General features: G+C 43.5%; 1 protein-coding gene across 1 annotated transcript; it reads right to left on the bottom strand.

Annotated features, from left to right (window-relative positions):
* On the bottom strand, positions 1–9,739 carry LOC121083594 (2-oxoglutarate receptor 1-like). Its single transcript, XM_040584161.1, is given in 4 exon segments — positions 1–4,570; positions 4,572–4,797; positions 4,800–5,182; positions 9,717–9,739. Coding segments are annotated over 4 exon segments (777 nt in total). The 3' UTR covers positions 1–4,425.
* Positions 9,740–22,621: the final 12,882 nt, after the last annotated feature.

The raw sequence follows: 22,621 nt of genomic DNA on the forward strand, positions 1-22,621 counted from the left end.
ACAGCTCTGACTACAAGCAGGAATGTCTATTCTTCTACTGCTCTAGGAGGCATCTAACTCACTCTGCTCTCCACTGCAACACACAGTAGGCTAGAGCTTCAAATCAGGTTTCAACAGTGACTTTCCAGTTGCTAGTCAGAAAACAGGCCCTGAAATACATTTTCTTCAGTGAAAACTTTTTTTTTCCCCTCCTAGACTCAATTGTGTGGTCTTTACATTAACATGGCATCAGGCAGCACCACTGAATGCCTCCACTGTCACAAAACACGAGGGAGCTTTAAGGGAAGACACAAAGTATTTTCCTTTACATCTCTTCTCCTTTTCTGCTGACAGGGAAAGCCAAATACAATTTGGGGCTGGCAGGAGTTGAATAGCAATGTGTTCATTTGTTGTTTGCTGCTTCAAAGTTTAGGTTCACTCAACCTGCATTTTCAGAGTAGAAAGTATTGACAAATAGAAGAATTCATTCAAAGTTTATTCTGCTTGCTTAGCCTCACCAACAAAATGACACCTATCTGAGGTCTAAATGACTCAGTGGTGAGCCTGGCACCAACCTCCGCTTCATCTGGTGGGTCACTACCATACAGTTACACTGTACAGCTAATGCAGCAGCATCCCAACTACACATACCATTACATCACGATAAAATTGCAGCCTTTTCTCACATCAACATCCAACACAAACTGTTCTCAAGGTATTTTAGCCTTTGTCTCTGCTAGCTGTTTACCAAGCTATTCATTTTGATGCTGCATGCAGTTACTTCACACTCTCTTCCTAGGTGTCCAGGATAACACAGGATTGCTTGAAAGGTAGCTGGATTAGGACAGATTTGGCAGAATATTTTTTTTTTTTAATGTAAAACATTAGTCAGTATTTTTGCTCTCTGGGAAGTTTGAGTACAAGGAAGGCCTTTTGCTTTCAGTTCTTACAGAAACACATGTTTTGGGGAGAAAAGGAAAATAATTGCTGCTGGTTTTCTTCCTGGACAACTAAGGATAGAAAATAATTATGCTGCAATCTGTGACAGTATGTGGATCACTGTTAAGAATAACGTTCAACACATCTACAAAAGCAGTCAGCAATTCCAAAATTTCACCTTTAATATCATCAGAGTTGACATCCCCGGAGAGGTTTACCTTGCAAAATTACTCTCTTGGTCCTTCTGTGGTCCCCCGCAGGGAGCAGCTTGCTGGTAGGTACTTGAGTTGACGTGACTGTCTTTGCAGACAAACCTACTAGAGACTTTTGACAGAAGCCTGGTTACTGGAGCATAACTATGCTGTGAATTCGCCTGCAATAGTGTAGTAATTTTTGTAGCTGTGTTGTCACACTGCGTACAGAGCTTGGAAAGTGTCTCCTGTTTTCTGCAATTGAAGCACTTATCCTTGTTTCAGCAGTAAACTTAACAGCTGCTAAAAATAGAAGCTATTGAGATGTCACCCTTCACAGTAAGCAAAAGGAATGAGTTGCATGAGATAATGATCTCTCAGTCCTGCCAAGCACCTGAGCAGTTCCTGAACGCATTAAAAATGCATGCATTGAGGTTGAACTTTCCTCCTTTTCCAGACCCAGCCGTGTTACTGCAAGACGGGACTGCCCTTCGTCTGGAGGCTCTTGCCACACCAGTGAACTACGGCTCCTGGGAGCATTCCCTTACCTACTTCAGCACTTTAAAATCGGCGGGTTTAGCCCAAACTAAATGAAGAGAGGTGGTAGATGAACAGGTGATACGGGAATAAGGCAATCAAACAACAGCTGTGTTAAGGAAAGAGAGAAGGAGCCAGAAGGGTAACCCCTCTCCAAGTCACTGAAACTGGGAGTCGCTGTTAGAGATGGAAAGCCTTGAAGACTTCTATTTCACACTTTTTACCTATAGCTGCTCCATTTTACATTGTATGTGTAGTTGTACTGAAGAGTTTCTGCTTGTGTGTGATAAGCTCAGCTTGGCCTTGAGAAGGAAGAGCTTCTGAGAACAAGAATTAAAAATGCTCCAAGAGAAGAAAAAAGGTAATTTTTAATCCACTCCTTCAGATGTGTATGTGTAAGTGATAGGCACATCTTGTGCTTTCACTTATATGGGAAAGGAAAAGACTTTGTGCAGTGTGTTTGTACTTTTTGCTCATGTTGGAGAGCTGAGATGTTATTAATCTATGTCAGAAAAGATTTATTTCATGTGACTCATCTTATGTATTTGTGTAACTTGTGGATTTGAATCAACCATGCATGTGTGAAACCAGGTAGCTTGTCCATGATTGATCACCATCTAGTGGCAACCTGCAAAATTCAGACTTGGACAACAATACGGAAGAGGACAATCTAAAATAGGAAACATGTCAAAAGGCCTGTGATGCTGCTTCTGAAAGATGTATCTGATGGTTGAGCCTTTACCAAATAAAGTATTTTAAATATCCACAAGGCCTGTCAAACACTATGGTGTCATTGTTTGTCCTGCTTAGGTGCCTGTGTGCACTGGGGCGCAGTGCTAACCCATGGCAGGTGCCCAGGCTTTGCTGGCAGCGTGCTGGTTGCTGCCAGTCAGCTGCCTGCCCAAGGCTCCGAAGAGCTGTGGCAGTGCGGCAGGACAGGCTCTGGTGCCAGTGATGATCCCAGGCACTGCTTGTTTCGCTAGCACCAGTGTTATCAGCAGCGTAAGCCTAAATGCAGAGCCTCGTGGCCAAAAGGGATCTCCAGAAGCCAGGCAGGCTTGTGTCCCTCTTGCTCAGCATCTGGCTGGCCTACTCCTAGAGACATGCCGTGGCGGATGCTCCTCTTGTCCTTACCAGGGCTTCATCATCTGTCTTGAGAGAAAGTCCTTCTGATATCTGCCCTTGAGGGATTTGAATACCATTTGGTTTTCTGTTCAGTTCCTTCCCCTTGGGATGTTTCACTGCATGCTCTTACCACACTGCTCTCATCTGTGTCTTCCCTGAAAGGCAGCCTCCAAGGCTGGACACGGTGCTCCAGCTGGGAAGGTAACAATGCTGCAAAGGGTGCAAGGGCTGCTACACAAATCTCACACATTATATTCTTATTTATACATGACAAAATTGCATCTGCCCTTTTTGCTACAGCAGACACTGTCAGCCCACTGAAACTGTTGGCTCCTGTCCAGCCTGTCATTCACAGTAACCATGGATCTTTCTCTGCTGAACTGCTACCTAAGTAGGGTTTTTTTTCTCCTTTTCTGTTTGCATGTTTATTATTTCTACTTAAACACAGAACTTTGCCCCTGTCACTGTCTAATAGCATCCTGTCTTTTTTTAGACCATAGTTTCAGTTTGTCAGTTTTGTCCTTTCAGCTTTGTGTCATCTGCAAATATAATGACCAGACATTATTTCATCATCCAATTTGTTAATGAAAACACCAAATATCCCTAAACCCAGGACAGAGTGGTCAAATCCCCCCTCAGTGGCTCCCCCTACTCCAACAGCAAATCACTAATACCTCTCCTCTGAGCACAACCCTGAACCAACAAAAATAGTTTCCTTCAGACTGTTTCTTTAGCTTACACACACAAGTGTAATCTCAGAGAGTGTCAAAACTTCTTCTGAAGTCAAGATATATGACATCACCTTTTTCTTCATGTACGATCCTGTTAACCTGCTGTAGTAGGAAACCAGAATGATCTGGGATTGTACATGATAGATCCATACTGGCTGATACTCACCTGTATTCATTCTCTGTAGATTTATCATCTGATTGTCTGTTTCAGTATTTTCTAAGATGGACATTAAGGTGACTGTTAATTCCTTGTTCCTCCATTTTTTCCATATATATCTCTCCTTGTACCTATATATAGATAGAAATCCATCTCCTTGTATTCACCATGCATATCCTTCTCTGGTGCTCCTCTCATCCTGCCCTATGTCAGCTCTGAGAGTTCACTGTTCAGTCCCTCAGTGCTCTATGCTGAAGTTCATCAGGTCCATCTAATACGAAAACATCTGATTTATCTAGGTGCTTTCTAAGTATATAATTCAGTGGTTTCAGCAACCGTGACAATATCTGCTGTGTTTTGTTCAGGCTGTAATAAACAAAGCTCTACATCAGTGACAATGCTGGAATCAATGGAAGTTGTTCTGATGTCCAGGCTAACCTTTCCATGTTTCTCTAATCGGCTGCAAAGCCCAGAGCAAGAGAACCCTTCGTTTCCCAGATGTTTTTGGAAGCGGTCTCGTTGGATGGTTTCAAATTTCACCTTCAGGTTGGCTTACAATCTTTTTTTTTTTCATTCCTCTCTCTTTGGTTGCTAAGAGAGGTATATATAAACCTGCTTCTGAGACAGCGTTTTGACAAGTGCTCGACTGCAGGAGAGGGGAAAGCCAGCTGCAATTCTTGCTCCCATATCAACATATCTGCTTCTGCAGGAGCTAATAGTGCCAAAGCCACCCTGGGTTTGCTGGGATTTTCTTCAAAGGATTCCTTCATAACTTTAATGCAGTTTCTGACTTGGTCACGTAATTGTAACTCCCAGGCTGCTGGACGTATTTGCTCCACTTACACCTTGAACGAGAGAGCATGGCCTGCTGGAAGTTACCTCCAGTCACGACATAAAGCAGTAGGTTGCCATGTGTTGAGTGCAGCCAGTGTCTGAGAGATGATACAGGTGGAGTGGATTTGCTTTTCCATGTGACAGCTGACTGGACAGAACCATAGCTCAGCCCCAGCTACCTGGAAGGCGTGGACAGGGAGGAAGCACACAGAGAAGACCACCAAGAGGACAGTGAGTCTGTGAGCCTTTTGTTTGTAGCAAGTCCGTGTGCGGGACCCAGTAGCCAAAGGAATAACTTCGTAGGGTGGACAACCACCACGTAGCGTAAGGTGCTGAAGCAGGTGAGGAAGAGGATGCTACTGTATAAGTTGAAGTGGAAGCCAAAGTGGATGAACTTGCACACGAATTCACCAAAGATCCAGTGCTCCCCACTGGCATAGCAGTGTACCAGGAAGGGAAGGCTGGTGACGTACAGCAGGTCTGTGAGTGCCAGGTTCAGCGTGATTATGGTGCTGCTCTTCCAAGGCCTCATCTTGAAGCTGGAAACATAAATTACAATGATGTTTCCCAGGAAGCCCACCAGGGAAATGATGCTATATGTAATGGGGAGGTACAAAGTCTTCAGATCGACTTCCACACCAGTGCAGTTCGGAAAATCACCTTCAGTGTCTTGCCAGGTGGTGGGTTGGCTAAGTTGTCATTTGTGGTGTTCATGTTTTTCCTTAGTGCTTAAGAAAGAGAGGAATGTTTAGTGTTCAGATAAGACCTTCTGACAGATAAGACCTTCTCATAGCCTGTTAAAAACAACTAATAACTAGATCTTTCCTTTCAGCTTCCCATCAGTGCCACTATTAAAGTGCCTTTATCGAACAAGGAAAGGCTTTTCTACTGTCATGGAAATTGATCCTGATCCAGAGGCTTTTTATCATATCTATATAGAGATAGATAAAATTTTATTTTAAAACATGTATTTTCAGGGAAGGGTCTGCACAGGCACAATGAAGCTCTAATATAAGGGTTTCCCAGTCCCACAGTGTGTGATGTGGCCCCCCTGGCATATAAAGTTCACTTTCTGCTCTCAACAGGGCTCAAGTGGAGCAGAAGAACAGACTAGTCTGTTGTGCTGCTGACCGACAATGTGGAGAGGAATGTCCAGAACACAACTGCCCCATAGAAGCTATTTGCAGCCTTGTTAGTTAAGTGGAAAACTGGGTGGATGTTGAAACATTTTCATATCCTTTTTGCTACTGGAGTTGGTTAACGTTTTTCTCCCTGCTCCTTGGAAACAACTGATAGAGGAATATTTCACTCTTTTAGTTCATTAACAAGATAGATGTTGCAAAGAAATAAGTTATTTTTAGGCTTGTCATCAGCTGCTATGTAAATTTCTATCCCTGTAAAATTTTTTAATGGTGTTTCACTCTGACATTAGCCTTAGATAGAATCTCAGATAACTTTTCTGAAACATCAGAATAAATTCATCCAACTTTGCAAAGCAACCATTTGCAAGATATAACACATGCCTTAAGCAGGATTCAAGGGAAATAAAGATAGCCCGTTATAGTGTTTGCAACAGAAAATATGGGGGCACTGAATCACACAGCAAATAACTGCTAACATGGCATCCAGTAAGTGCATTTGTGTGAATGCCTTCTTTCTTTTAAAGTGGAGTAAAAGTTTTGTTGGAAAAAAATGAATAAACATCTAGTGTCATTTTTCCGGAGGAATGCAACTTTTTTCAGGATGATGCCACCTTCAGATTACTGTGGTGTGGATCTGTTAAAATGGATCCTACTGAATCATTGCTTCTATTTCTTGTCTCACTCTGAATTTTCTTCATGTAGCTTCTACCCTCACTCACTTGTGAGATACCGCAGAGACAGGCTGTAGGATTTGAATTCAAATTTACGGAGAACATTTGGTTCAAACGTATTTAAAACACTTCGAAAACTGAAGCTGAAGCCTGAGGAGACACATGCCAAACACTGGCACTTGTTTTTAAAGAGCTAAACAGCTTCAAACCTCTTCTCATGGCTGGGGATGCTGCAGGGGATGGTTTGGATAAATCCAGTGGCTCTAATTCAGTTAAGAAGTAATGCAGCAATACTGTTGTCTCCAAACAAACTTGAACATTGGACAGTGGTATGGCTAATGGTTAACCAGGCTAACAGCAAAGGCCCCGTCCTGCAGTAGCAGGTCACAGCGTGCTGTCTGCTGCTGGAGGCACCAGGGCTGTGCACACCATGGTGTTTACAGTGCACAGCTATTAAGCGAGCTAAAGGGTACAGCTGGGTGCTGCTCCCCACATCACTTTCTTCGTGGGTTTGTGGGCATATCGTTTTGTAAGCAGCCTGCTTTTTTTTTTTCCCCCCCCAACAGCCAGCCGTGCTGCTGCAGCAAACCTATAGGGGCTGAAGAGCAAATACCTCCAGCTGCTGGAGAGTGGAGTAGCAGCACTCAGCAGCTGCAGTCCCTACTGACAGCCCCACACTCTCGGGTGCTTTCAGAGCCATCCCCTTTGCTGTCAGCGAGGTATATGATAGGGCTGGATTCGGGTCAAGGAATGGGCCGCCGAGAGCCAGGCCACCCGCCACGCTCTGCACTGGTTATGGAAATGAGAAGCGGGGACAAGGACTGCAAGAAAATCACATGGGTGTGGGGTCTTGGTTCTGAACTGCCCTAAGGTTACAACCGGCCTAACAGGTTACCACAGGGACCCAAGAAAGGAGACAGCAAGTCTTTGCTGTTGGCCTTATTATTTTTGCTGTCTGAATTACAAATAGAATTTAGACAAAACTTAAATCTAATTAAGGAACAGTTTGTACTGTGGCAGATTTTATCACACTAAGTAATTGGCCATAATGGGACTTCTGCAGCCAAAGCTGAGAGCAAATGATATATGGTGTAGACACATAATGAACTTTAAATAAATTATCCAAGAGCAGAACTCACAATAAAAGGGAACTAGATTATTGAAATAGAAACCCTCTTTCAGTTTTAACAGTGGAGTCACTGCTGTATTGCATGGTATTCTTTACTGTAACCAATTGATTGGAGTCACTTTAAAAAATGTTGTGATTGCATGTCTTTAATTGCAGTCACATATAAGAGAAACTTGTCTGCTCCTGCATTGTGATAATTTAATTAGAGACTGCTGGAAATAAAAGTCAAATGGCTGCAGCCATGGCAAAGTAACCTAATGCCTGTAATTGGACTATATTTCACACAGATGTGTTGCTGAATAAATTAAATGGGATTTGGCTCACAGTGTTCGACTCTTCCACTGGCTTAGATTTAAGTGATGCAAATTATATATTTAGGGATGAAGATGTGAGCCCTCCTTCCCCTACCCTTTATAATTCAGGGGGGTAATTCCACGCAGAAAGAGTATGTGCGTTTGAGTATTGGATGCATCCCAGATAAGCTTAATTTGTTCCATGTTTCCATCATCCTGTAACCCTTTGCTCATCTCTCTCCACTTCACCCTGCCTCTAAGTTCACACCTTTAAATCCAAATATGCATTTTACCTGTAAATCCTTGGTGTCATTTTCTCTCTTCTTCATAGTTGGTTTCTTAAATACCCTACTCCAGCTGGCAGAGTTTGCTTTTAAATTCCACAGACTTGTGCAGTGAGACTGTCCAGGAAAGCCGCAGCAACCCACCTGGGCTATCAGGAAGGTTGCAGGAATGCTCTGCCTCCGTTCCCAGGTCTCTGCCAGGGGAAGGCGGAGTTGGCTCCATGGTGCTGAGTAAGAGTAGCTCTGACCCCTCTTGCTTATCTGCAGGCTAGCTGCCACGTCCCCAGCTGCAGGGCCGTGCTGGTGTCGGTGGTCCTCCCATCGAGCCTCTGCCACCTGTGCAGGACATGGAGGACCTGCCTCATGTCACTCGCAAAATCAGTTGGGGCTGCCTGTAACCCGTCAGATTTGGCTGGAGTGGACTGTTGGGGGTGCTTCCAGCCCTCAGTGAGGGAGGCAGGCCAGCAGCACTCAGGCAGGGAGAAGCAGCACCGCCGCAGTGCCTGCCTGAAGGAATATCTGCTCCCCAAGTCCCAGCGTACAGTGTAGGAGAGGTGGGAGATGGGGAGAGCGGGGTTTCAAACTGGCAGGAGCCGCTATACAGAGGTCTTGGTGGATACTGGGAGCTGAGATCAAACCCTTGCCTCTCAAGGAGGGTGAAGGTACCCATGCTCTCCAAACTGGGAGCTTGGTGGAACCAGGTGCCCTTTCTGCAGGGAGAGACCTGGCTCTGAGAAGAGCAAGGATTGTGCAGACAACTATCCTGACCATACTACATGGGTAATATGCTTTTCTGCTTTTCTGCTGTTGTGACTTGTCCAGAGGTCAGAGGAATGAAGAAGCCTAGGAAATAACCTGTGTGCTCCCTTTGCATATGGTTTGAAAAAATACACAGCCTGCTGTGTGACCTAGAGCACTTTACAGTCCCCAAATATCCAGGTAATAAAGCAGAAGAAAGAACAGCATTTCCTTGGTTGTGATGGCCAACCTTCAAGAAGGGGCTAGCAGAAATCTGCTCTCCCTTTGAAGAGGGAAGAAGGGCACAGGCACTTTCTGGGGAGCCTTATGACAGCGGTTTTACTTTCTTTGCACAGTAAACAGTGAGGAGCATGGGCCCACCCAGAGGTGCCAGGGTAATTATGGTGTGGAAGTTAAAGATTTTAAGGGGTGACTTAGCTTTCCAGCATGTGGTGCTAGCTGAGGCTGTAGCATTGCAGAGGTCTCCTACAGAGCCAGTATTTACATATTTTGCTTGATCTCTCCCTCTTCCTTCTCAACATGTTTTGACTCTTGGGTCGACTGTGCTCTGTTGACTTTCACCTTGTATCACAGCAGTGATCCTCACACCAGCCTCAGGCTTCTCTCCTCCCCTTCCCCCTGCCCCAAAGAAAACACTTTCAAAAGGATAAGCATTCCAGATTTGATTGTGCATTAAATATTTGCAAACTTCTGTGAACAGGCAGCAAAGTTATTATCTTAAGAGGGAAATGTTTAGATGAGGCTGAAAAGAACTTGAATGTTTTCCAACACTGAACTCAATTTCAGATCTCATTTGAAGCTATTATTAACTTTCTCATTATGATAAGAGATGTGAACCTGGAAATATGAGCAATTATGTATTGCATAATGTCATGGTGAATCAGGCTGAAATTATCTAGTAAATTTAACTTTTAAAATGATTGCATAACTGTCCTGTTTCTTTACCTGATGCTTTCAATATTTGCCATCTTCACATGAATGACTTCCAGCTTACTGGTTGTACATAACCTGTTGTCCTTAACTCTTTCTGGTATGTTTGGCCATATCAGCCTTTACTTTTGGACTGCTAAATACAAATATTCAGAAGTAAACTGACAGCTGTCAACATATCCCTGCATGACAGCTGATAGAAGCCACCATTGTCTATAGAAAGAGTTGAAACCACTTTTTACCATGTGACTAGCTAGTAGATAATAGTAATTTCAGTACTTTGCATCAGGGAAACAGTACGTTCTGCAAAGTGCAAAAAAATCCTTTGCAAAACATATATAGGGAGTCGTGGAGAGACCAAGGGCATAAACCTGTATGTTCTCAGAAGTCCCAGTTTACCCCTACACACATAGATGAAGGACTTTGTGCATCTTACTTATAAATTCCTGTCAAGATACAAATGTGTCCTGGTTTCAGATAGGATAACATTTCCTAGTAGCTGGTACAGTGCTGCGTTTTTGATTTAGTACGAGAATAATGTTGATAACACGCTGATGTTTTATTTATTCTAAGTAGTGCTTACTCTAAACCAAGGACTTTTCCAGTTTCCCATGCCCTGCCAGTGAGCAGGTGCACAAGGAGCCAGGAAGGAGCAGAGCCAGGACAGCTGGCCTGAGCTACCCAAAGGGATATCCCGTACCATAGCACATCATGCTCGGTATAGAAACTGGGAGGAGCTGGCCAGAGCCCACCGATCGCTGCTGGGGGACTGGCTGGGCACCGGTCAGTGGGTGGTGAGCGACTGCACTGCGCATCACTTGTTTTTCTTTTTCCTTGGGTTTAATTCCTCACTCTCTCTCCTTTTCATTAGAATTGATATTGTTGTTGTTACTATTATTATTATATTTTATTTTATTTCTGTTATTATATTGTTCTTATCTCAACCCATAAGTTTTACCTTTTTCCGATTCTCTTCCCCATCCCACTGGGTGGGGGATGTGTGTGAGTGAATGGCTGCATGGTACTTAGTTGCCAGCTGGGGTTAAACCACAACAAAAGGATATTGATTTATTGCTCAGGGGTTTTTTATTTTTAAAAATTTATTGTTTGATATTTGTCTGCTCTGGTATGGTATTTTTGAGTAAAGAATGGATATTGCTTTGGCATTATGATTCAAGTTAGATTAAAATGGGATCATTACTTGAATACTTCATCTCAGGCTTAGTGTTTGCAGTTCAGGAAAAGATTTTGAAAAATTGTGAGGAGCTGGAAAAGAGCTTCAGGAATGAATGGATTACTGGGAAATGTTGTGACATGCCCTGAGAGATTTTTGAGGCTTTAGGGATTCTCTCTGGTTAGTTTATTTGAGAACAGATTTAAACAGGAATGGATGATAGCCATTGTAGGAAAATTACTTTGGAGTGAAATCAGAGAAAACTGGGACCTAACAGAAGCATAGTACTACAGAAAGCTTTTGAGGGTAAAATACAGCTATGGCTTTCGGGATGGTTGGCATACAGGGAATCTACTTTACCAGGGCTCCCTAAGCAACACACCCTGCCAGCTCAGCTCATGCTGGTAGGAGTAATGGGAAGGGGAGTGGAGTAGAGACCCCACGGCCAGGCTCTGTTGGGCTCCCTGCAGGAATGGGGACCTGGTGGTCTGATAAGCTGCACAGCAGTTGTCACGTGAAGAATATATGAGATGTCCACTGCTGAGCTGACCACTGCAGGGAAATTACTTTCCTCAGTCGAAATAATTTCATTGTAATACCTACGCACACCTCCATCCCAAAGTTACCTGCCTCCAAGGTACCACCACACCTCACTGGGCACATGATACCAATCCGTAACAACAGTATGTATGGCTGAAGTCACTCAAGCTCCACCTAAACATAAAGAAAATTGACTGGTCCTGGACTGAAATAAGACTAAAGTGGGGGAAATATTGTCTAAACTCCCGAAATACCACACTTTATTTTAGTGTCACAAGGTTAAGTCAAGCTGACCCATCCTTTAATTGTAAGTTCTGGCTGACAAGCTGATAAGGTGTCACGACCCCCATACATCAACAGAAACTTAGGAAAGTAGGGCAAAGGTAATTGTGGTAGTGGGAGATGCAACCTCCGACTCAAATAGCCCCCCTAAAAGTGGGCAAAACCCTGCTTGGAGAGCATACATAGTTAGTAAAAAACTTCAGTAGTGCTGAGGATGCGCGCTAATTTACATTAGAAGCGAGAAACTTGTGACCTATCCAGTGTATGATGAATGAATATGCAATGTACTATGAAGTGTGCAAAGTGAACAAATGAGGGGAGAAGTTAGGGAAGACTCCACTGTAACTTCTGGGATCAGTGGACAGGCTGAAGCTGTCTTCTCCCCCATAGGGATGTGTGGTGGTTAAGCACATCATTCTATGACTGACTCACGCTGGCTGTTACAAAGTGCGTTGTTCGAAGCTTGTTTTGCTGCCAGTGTATCAGCACCGGCAATCTTCAAACCCTACTCCGCCACAAACTTGTATTTTGTATAATAAAAATCTTTAGCTGAAGTTCATTTTACATAAGTCTCTGGAGATCTGAGCAGTTGTTATAAGGGATTTGACTCAGTGACGCTGTCAGTGGGTGTCCCTGAGTAGTTTTAGTCGAGTCACCCCCCAATACAGTGGACTGTCAAACACAGGTAGTGGACTGACTGTTCAGGCACAAGGGTCTCGTCTTTCTTGGGAAACAGACAGGTTGATCCAATATAAAGGGTACAAAGAAACCCCCCTTCTTAATGTGACAGCCACGGTCATACCCATGCAAAGAGACTTCTGGCATCAGCATAGCTGGAGCTACGTCAATCCAAGCTCGTAGCAAAGCTCAAGTATTTCTCAGTGAGGGTGAGTAGCTACTAAAACAAATCCCTGTAGTAATATGGTAGATTCTTCAACTTTGGAATTTTTAAATTGACATTGAGTGTCTTTTGCATAAATATTGGTACAGTCGCAGAGCAGCATAGGATACCATCACACAGCTTTGCAGGAGATATTCATAAGTTTTAAAGGCTAGAAGGACCTCTAGAAAACCCAGTCTAAATGATTGTATCCCTAAGGCTTGTACACCCAAGCCAATGGGATTTAGCTCATAATTCCTAGTAACTTGTATTTAGTGGTTCTTTTTTTTTTTTTAAAAAAAAAGGAGGATAATCTTGATTTGAAGAGAAAGGGAGAATCCTCTTTTGATAGCTTGTTCTAAAGGTGAATCATGCCCATGGTTTAAATGATGTCCTTAGATTTTAATGACTCTCTAGTTTGTGCTTCCAGCCTTTCAACTTCGTCATACGTGTCTCTGCTGTAAGGAAAGAGAAGCCCATTTAGCAATGGCTGTTTTGGTTTTGTGGAAATATTTTAACTTTATAATTCAGTCACCTTTCATACTTCTTCCTGAATAGCTTGGTAGCTTAGGGCATCCTACAATAGCATCTAGTCTTCTCCAGTCTATTCTTTTTCTTCCCGTTGGCTTTGTTAGGTAGAACATGAGGTCCTCCAGCCTCCATCCTGGCTTTCCACATCTTGGGCAACATGGCTGGAGCCATGTCTCTGCCTGCTGTACCAAGCTTGCAGAAATCCCAGGCATCCCCAGTGTGCATGCACCAGTCAGCTCTGCCCAAGCTGCCCTGTAGGATTCTGCTGAGGGGTGTCAAAGGTGGCCTGTTCTGCACGCTTCACCCTCCTGAGCCCTAATATTCTTCTGCAGCAATTAGAGAACCTTCCCTGCTTTGGGGGCTCTCTGCCCCTTCATCCACTGACAGCATAGATATGCCTTCTCATCGTGACTGGAGCACCAAGTGATGATTGCAGGGACTCTTTGTCCTGCCAGGGGGGGAGAAGAGACATCATTGTATCCCTGTTCTCTTGAAAAATCTAGAAATGGAGAAAATCTTCCTCTTCACCACCATGGTGAAAAGACAGGAATGTAAAGAGGATGTCCTGGGCTAGGAAACTATCACCCAAGGTGGGAAAGGTGGAGAGAAAAATAATTGCAATGAATGGAGTCTAAGGACCACAAAAAAACCCAGCCAAAACATTCTGCTGCTGCACCAGCACAACACAACAAGGAATGTATTGTTCTGTCCGCTTTTATCATATAGAACAGCGAAGCCATGCAGCAAAGCAATCTCTGCCATGGAATGTCAGCAAAGGAAGCCTCCATAATGTAGGCTTTGTCAGAGTGTCTCTCCTGCTTTTCAGGCCTGCCTACACTGTGCTGCATTGTCTTCAGCTTGCTTCCAAAATATGTCATGGTAAAATACCCTAAGGTGATCCAGTGGTCAGAGATTGCCTCCTTCTGTCAGAAAATAGATGGGACCCCCTCCTGTCTTTTCCAGCAAAGCCTAGTTGTTGGGGGTTTATCTCCTTGGAATGAGTTTTTCTTAAATAATTTAGTTAGCTTGGATTCTTTGCTCAAATTTAGATGTTCCTTAGCATGTATTTTTACACAAATTCCACGTGGTCATTGTGTAATGTCCCTATATACAGTTCTGAACCATTTTTATGTTGTGCAAAGGATGTCTTTGAAATTGCTCTGACTTTGCCATGATGTTTTTGGTCCCTTACAACTGAAGACTTCAAAGATGTTATCTATCTTTGCCAGAGTTCATGCTGACTGACAGGAGATTTACAAAAGCATTATGGGCATCAACAGGGGTTGGATATTCATTGCCCTTGATTCCTCCAATAAATATCTTCTGACTTCATTTGCCACACACTTCCTTCCTCCTGTGTTGCTCCCCTCTGCTCTTTTTTCCAACAGAGTTTTTACACTTTCAGTGGATACATTCCAAGGGCCTGCCATTGAAATGCATTCCCCAATTTTTGTCAAGATGATTTAAAACATGCACAAAACATGCATATACTTTCATTCACATCCACAGTTTTTCCTTTGGGAAAAACTTTCTTTTTCTTTTGATTCTGCATAGAATTCCCAGAGTTCAGCTGTCCCGTGTGAGTTGGCAGCTTGGCAATTTTTGCCACTGATGCACCTAAACCACGCATTTTTCCGGCCATTCCTTCCCTTCGCTGCACTGAGTACTGCCTTCCTGCATTCAGTGGGAAACTCAGACTGCTAAAACACGATGCTAATAGGTCTGGTTTTTTCTCTTGGTATAACACTCTTGCCACCAGAGGAATACTGGTGTGCCTGCAGGATCTAGCAGTGTAGGTGGGTGCACACTGCATGGATGCACACCTTTCCGATGCAGGTCAGATGCGTACATTCCAAAGATATGTTTACTCCCAATTTATTTTCCCACATGTTGTAATTGTTTATTGGAGTGAAACACAAAAAAAAAATTTTGAAGAGTGCTGAAAATACCCATGGGCCTTGTACAACAAGATATGCAACTTAGTCTTTGGTATGTTTTATTTGTAGCACTTTTTCTTTCTTTAAGTTCAGTGGGATTGCAGCGCTATGGCAAATTAGGCAACTACTGAGAACATATATTTCAGGGATGGGTTATCATATATCACACTTGGGGCCCCACAGTCTGTGTCTTAACTAGAAGTTCACATGTCTTAGATTTATTGTCTGCTTTCACTTCAGCTTTCAAGCATTTGACATTTTTTTTCTCTGTCTCTGGCATGGCATTGAGAAGATCCTCTTGCCTTCTTTGTCCCACACCCTGTTGAAGGTTCCTCTTGTCGTTCAGGGGGGGTGTTCTGCCTAGGGTGGGTTTACTGATGGGTCTTTCTGCAGCTCAGCTGAGCCCTCCAAGGTTATTTCTTCATTCTCCTTCCCTTTATTGGGTTTGCAGTGTGAGTTACTGACATTCCCATTTGTAGTAGTTAAGGATGAACTACTTCTCTTTAGCTGCAGATACCCTGCTTAGGCAAAACATGACCAGCATGAATGTGGAAAAGCAAGAAGGAGAGGGCGGTGGCCAACAGAAAGGCAGGGAAGTGAAGAAGGAGCTCACTGCAAAAGGAGGAAGATGAGGCTCAGAAGCCCGTAAGATCTCATACTGTGTGAAGACTAGTTTGGGCAAAAAGCAGGTATTTCCAGGGATCACCTTTGCCATTATGTACTTTCACTGGAAGATAAAAAATAAAGCTCTTGCATATGACATCCTTGTCCAGCAAAGGTGCCAGTTACCAAACACTGCGTATGCACAGTGGAAGAGCAGATGATGGTAGATCTAGGAAGAGCAGACCTAGGTGTGACCGTCACCTCTCGTCAAACATTTCTTAGTCCTAAGCACTGCCTGAGTCAGTCTGCTGGTGTCTGTGTGTTCCTCCCCTTGCATGCTTGGCTGGCCTGCGGGCCAGCCGGTATTCACAGAGGCCTGGGTTTTCCCTTATTCGCTCTGTCGGTGCCTTTTTGTGGTTAATATCTGAAAATGTCATCCAGTCAAATTTTGTGGGAAGAAGAATTTGAAAAGCACAGTAAGAAACATTTTCTCCATAAAGACAGCCGGGCGGTAAAACAGGCCACCTGGAGAGGCTGTGCAGGTGCCATCCTTGGAGATTTTCAAGTCCCAGCTGGACGCAGCCCTGAGAAACCTGGTCTGAAATTAGTGCTAGCCCAGCTCTGAGTACACTATTGCACTGGAGGCCTCCTGCTTGATTCCAGGATTTTATGATTCTCTGAAGTCTGCAAGCTTTAAAAGTCAAGGGTAAGATCAAAGAATCACTATTTCAAGAGAAAGAAGTATCTAAGTATCCTACTACTTCAGGAAAGACAAATCATGATATATCAAAACTACTCTAGACCTCATCCACTCCTTTCCACAGCTAGAAAGTCCTGTTTACCAGCTGTCCTGGCTTCGGCTGGGGTAGAGTTAGTTTTCTTCCTAGTAGCTGGTACAGTGCTGTGTTTTGGATTTAGTATGAGAATAATGTTGATAATACGCTGATGTTTTATTTGTTCTAAGTAGTGCTTACTCTAAACCAAGGACTTTTCCAGTTTCCCATGCCCTGCCAGTGAGCAGGTGCACAAGGAGCTGGGAAGGAGCAGAGCCAGGACAGCTGGCCTGAGCTAGCCAAAGGGATATCCCGTACCATAGCACATCATGCTCGGTATAGAAACTGGGAGGAGCTGGCCGGGAGGGGCCATGCTCAGTATAGAAACTGGGAGAAGTTGGCCGGGAGGGGCCGACTGCTGCTGGGGGACTGGCTGGGCACCGGTCAGCGGGTGGTGAGCAATTGTGGTGTGCGTCACTTGTTTTTCTTGGGCTTTATTCCTCTCTCTTTTTATTATCTCCCTTTTCTCCATCATCATCATAATAATTATTATTGTATTATGTTATGTTATATTATTTTACTTTATTTAAACTATTAAACTGATCTTATCTCAGCCCATGAGTTTTACCTTTTTCTGATTCTCATCCCCATCCCACTGGGAGTGGGGTTGGGGGATAGCTGTGGTGAGCGAGCAGCTTCATGGTACTTAGTTGCCAGCTGGGGATTAAACTACGGCACCAGCCAGGCTTGTCTGTCCATTCCCTGTTTCTCAGGAATCTTGAAGACTGCAAAACTGAAGTTTTTAGCTGAAATAGCTTAATTTTCCTATTTTATTAGTCCTCAAGATTGTGCAGTCCTTTATGTTCTTTTTTTTTTTTATATGTATGGCTGGGTGCATACGTGCATGCTTGGCTACCCTCGACATTCACATGCAGAAGGCAGCTAGGATTTAGACAGAGATTTGTATCCTGAAATCACTCATTTGACTTGACTTGGGGCCTGAAAAATATTTCTATTATTTAATCTAATTTCTGATAAACAAATTGTCAAGCTTCTGTTTAATAGGAATGCTTTCTTTCAGGCCTGCATTGTGGTATTTCTCTGCGGACCAAGGCTAGGAGCACACATGAGCCCTGGTAGGAAGCTTTAGATCTGCGGTCACAGATTAGGCTGTAATCTGTTTTCAATATCAAAATGCTTCAGTGTTCAAATAGTGCATTTGAGTTCAATTTCACAGCCCAGTTTCTCATCCTCTGTAGACTCCTCTTCAAAATGAAAAATTATTTGGCTCTCTGGTTACGTACCCCCAATTACTGAGAGCTCCCACCTTCTGCATAAATTGGTTTTGAGTTGCTACTGGTATTGCTTTGTTCACACACGCCCTAGCTTTTGTGCTAACAACTGCAATTTTCATATTTATTTTTTTTTACCAGCCAGAATTTTGGGCGATTTGCTAATATTGGCTAAAATGCTGACTCTCATTCATTTTAATTGACAACATCGACTGAAGACCTGAGGGCAGAAATGCCCAGAGCCTATCCCCACCGTGTCCTTATAACCCGGAGAGGTTATAACCCGGAGAGGTCCAGGGACGGCCCGTGGAACCGCGACACATCAGCTCTGCCGCGGCTGGTGGTGATGGACAGTAGATGTCACTCTTGCCTAACGTATAGAGATTGGGTTCTCCACTGAAAGGATGGACTTTTTTTTTTTTTTTTTTTTTTTTTTTGGGGGGGGGGGCGCGGACACGGGGAAGAATGACTGTTGATAGTAATTGCTACTGAGTGAAAACTTATTTTCAGATAGAAAGATGTCTACATAGAAAACCATAGCTTTTATAGAATCATGGAATGATTTGTGTTGGAAGGGACCTTTAGAGATCATCTAGTCCAACTCCTCTGCCATGGCCAAGGATGTCTTCAAGTAGATCAGGTTGCTCAAAGCCCCATCCAACCTGACTTTGAACGCTTCCAATGATGGTGCATCAAAACATTGTCTAGGCAACCTGTTCCAGTGTCTCACCATCCTCATCATAAATAATTTCTTCCTTATGTCCACCTAAACCTACCCTCTTTCAGTTTAAAACCATTGCCCCTTGCCCTATCATTACAGGTCCTGATAAAAATTCTCTCAACATCTTTCTTATAAGCTTTAAGTATTGAAAGGCTGCAATAAGGTGTCCTCCAAGCCTTCTCTTTCCTAGGCAAGATGTTGCACCTACACCTTGTTCTGAATGGTTAAAGAAAGGTATATTGAATCCTTAAGAAAAGGTGTATTTCTGGGTTTGAGTTTTTTTTGGCACAGTTTTTTTATAATGTCAGTATTTGAAATGTATGTTGGGGGCCTGCTAAATTATACAGAACTGCCCATGTCATCACAAAACTGCCATTATGATACATAAACTGGTGGAAACTTAATAGTAAATTTGGGTGCTGAGGGGCTGAAGGAGAGTTAATTGGCTACTGTCTTATGGGTGAAGAACAAACCAAACCTGCTCCTCTACCTGTGATACTGGCATATCTGTGGCAGTGGAAGGCTGCCAGACCAGGCCATGCCAGCAAAGCCTGCGTCCCTCTCTGCTCAACAGCTCTCTGGCAGCTCTGCAACTGCTTCAGCAGTTATCCCCTAAGCACCGAGGGCTGGAGCTTTCAAAAGACTGCAGAGAAATTCATACCACAATCACATTGTCACTATGACTCACTTATTTGTTAATAACATGTTTGGAGCCCCTTTGAGTATCTTGGGAGACCAGACCAGTGCCCAGGCAGGGGTAAAACACTCATAAAGTTGCAACATGTGGGAGCACCTGTGCTATATGGTCTTTTTTTCTCGGTAAGTAAGAACCAGGTTCCCTGAAGAGAAATATTACTTGCTCTCACAGGGGTGACAACTCCTACTGTACCTCAGTAAACTTCACTTTATAGAAAGGTGTGGAAATCACAGTAATTTCTGACTTCTGCTGGAGTTTTGGCTAGCGGTCTCTGATCGGTATCAAGCTCTCTCTTAAACAGTGAACATTTTAAAGGTTGTTCACATAAAATGATTTTCCTACCAGAAAAATCCCACTGTTTCAGTATAATAACTACATAAATGCTTTCAACTGTGTTTGGATTCCTGGAGTTTCACTGTACAGGACCAGAAGGTGTTTACAAAAAGAGACACCAATTGTCTTTATTATTAATGTCTGCTGTGGATATGCAGTTTCAAGAGTGAGGCAGAATGGAGGAGTTACACAACTGGGACATCACGAGAGAGATGCTGAAGGTGAGATAATTCACTAATAGGCATCTGTCACAAACTCCTTTCCTTCTGAATTCCACTCTATACCCACTCCAACAGAGACCTCAGTCAAGCATTAAGTGCTTGTTTTAGAAGAATCTTTGAAAAAAAATTATCACATTAGCAGCATTATTAATAACGCTAGTGAAGAGAGTGACAGGGTCGTATGTCAGTTTGGCAGTTGTGGAATTTCTCCAGAGGAAGGCAGTGTGTGGCTTCTTTCATAACAGCAAGTCTCATCCACCTGGGAGATTATGCAAGAGGATGTTGTACCAGGAGAAAAATAATCATTGGCCACTGTACAAATTAAACCGAGGGGGTTAGGTAACATGAAGGGAAACCTCATGGATCCAGCCATTGACATTATTTGAGAATTGCATTTGGCTGAAAAGGATCTGTTTGGAAATAGGAGACTCACGGGCCCAGACACAGTGAACAACAGCCTGCACTGGCTCTGGGCAACCAGGGTTTGTTTAAGAAACAGTGAGACAAGAGTTTTACTCTACTTTCTGAGACACCCACTTCCTCACTGACCCCAGCACTATGGTCACAAGGTCTCACCATCCATCTCAGCAGGGAGGTTGCTGCTGGCCCAGGACAGTCAAGCAGAATCAGATTGGTGCTGCTGCCCTTCATTAACAGTCTCAGGCATTATGTGCCACAACCTGTCTGGTCTCCTGCATCTTCCCACACTGCCAGGTTATTCCTTCAGGCAAGATCTTCGCTTTGTTTTTTCCCAGGCTCCCTTCTTCTTTCTGAGACTGCTGCTTCATTTTGGGAACCACTCTTTAATTGGCACCAGCTCTTCTTTCCAGCACACTGAGCCTGATTTTCCCGGTCTAAATAGTATGTGTGCAGAAGCACAATGTGTGATCAGCCTCCTAATTGCAGGATTTTTCTTATGTCTATGTATTAATTGGAGGACTTAGAACATTCCACGTCTCTTCAGTGCAGGTGGGATTAAAATTTACAGCCAGCACATAGCAGCTGCCGCTGACAAGCAGCAGGCTTCGGCTTAAGAATTTCAGAAATTCACCCCCCTACACATGTACATCCAGATTTCTGCTGCCCGTTTACGGTCACAATTAAAATTTTCACCTTGTTCTTGTTTTTTCATTAAGCCTGCTATGTCAAGCACAGAAACTCCAGGTGCCTGCTTTTTGATCCAAGGTTCGGTACCGAGTTTGCTGTGTTCTGAAGCCTTGCCACTAGGTGGTAATGTTTTCATCCTTAAAAAAACCGTAACACCCACAAACCCTCCTTTGGAGGCATAGGCTCAAACGAGAATTATTGCTCTAAGATTTATATGTTTTTATGGAGCAATCAGAAAAAAATTATGGCTGCTCTGAGGTAAAGCCTTTGATTACCAGCTCATTGAGCAGCTACATGCCTGTCAGGCAAACACAAGGTGAGGGAGCCTTATGCTGGCCTTACACTTCCCTGTACCATGAGCAAAAGTTTGATAGGACAGGAAAACTGGGTTTTGTGGACATATTTTGAATCAAATACGTGATTATAATACATCAGGCAAAGGTGTTTGTTCTTCTATTTCTTGAAACAGAACTATTATACCGGACTATAATGCCTCTATAAATGCCATGCAGTAGCCAGGCACACACTTACCATGTGTGTAATATTCCCGAGCTTTGTATATTCCCTTTTAGGGCATTAATACAGAGCATAAAGCAGCTCCTCAGCACTGAAGACAATTGCAAACAGCTCAGCTGTGCCACCTCCTGCTTACAATCACTTTCCACTCAACAGCAGCTCACCCTGAAGGTCTGTCCTTACCTTCATGGTGCTTCTGTGAAGCTCACCCTCAAGTACCGGGCAGCTGAAGCGCTAAGGTAAGGATCGTGACTTATCCTGAGAGGAGATGGGATGCTGTGTCACCTCCATGGTGAAGGCAAAGCTCAGCCCTGGAGTAGGTTTCTGCAGGGTGCAAAAAGGCCCTGGGACTGACTGGCTGAAGACCCACTTTGCCCTGGGTACCACCAATGCTGGTAGCACCAATTCCATCCCAGTACAGGTACTCTGCTCTTCGCTGTGACTCCAGCATGAATACATAAGACTGATCAAACATCAGCAAAAATGTATTTTAGAAACTTCCTAACAAGGTACTTTAGAAACTTTCCTAACAGAAAAATTAAACAAATTTGTATGTGACAAATGGTCTCCAGGCCACTTATAAGAGCCCTTTTGGCAGTGTTCAGGCACCACAGTGATGTCTGTGGTGCTATGTGAACACGTAATGTGCTATATTTTTGGCAATAACTGGGTGGGTGTGTGTGGGTGTCTGTGGGTGGGGGTGTGTGTGAGTGTGAGTGCGTGTCCTTCCAATCTCACAGTATCATTTTGTTTTTTAAAAAAGTAAAATAATAAGATCATGAAACACATCCTAATCCTCTTTCAGTTCTCAAAGATGGAGTGGACACTCAACAAGTAAATGAAAAAAACTAAAGTATGTTGTAATATAAAACAGTAAATTAATTTTTTTTTATCATCAAGACTAGCAACGGAAATAAAATGCTATAGTATGTTAGTGAAAGCCCCTCAAAAGCTGAACTGCTCCTGCTAGCTTTTACCCAAGGGCTCAAGGAGAGCACAGCTGCATGTCCTAAGGAAGAGTTATATTCACCTGCCTCAGCTACTTGAATTATATTTCTATGGCTGACTGGTTGCCAGTCTTTCCTGCAGCACAGCTCCATGTTGTTAAAAAGTCATAGAATCATTTAGGTTGGAAAAGAACCTTAAGATCATCAGGTCACACCATTAACCCAGCACCGCCAAATTCCACCACTAAACCATGTCCCCAGGTGCCACACCTACAAGTCTTTTAAATATATCCCGGGATGTATTTCCTGGGCAGCCTGTTCTAGCACTTGAAAACACTTTCAGCAAAGAAATTTTTCCTTACACCC

Source organism: Falco naumanni, chromosome 2 (assembly GCF_017639655.2).
Source record: "Falco naumanni isolate bFalNau1 chromosome 2, bFalNau1.pat, whole genome shotgun sequence".
Lineage (NCBI taxonomy): Eukaryota > Metazoa > Chordata > Aves > Falconiformes > Falconidae > Falco > Falco naumanni.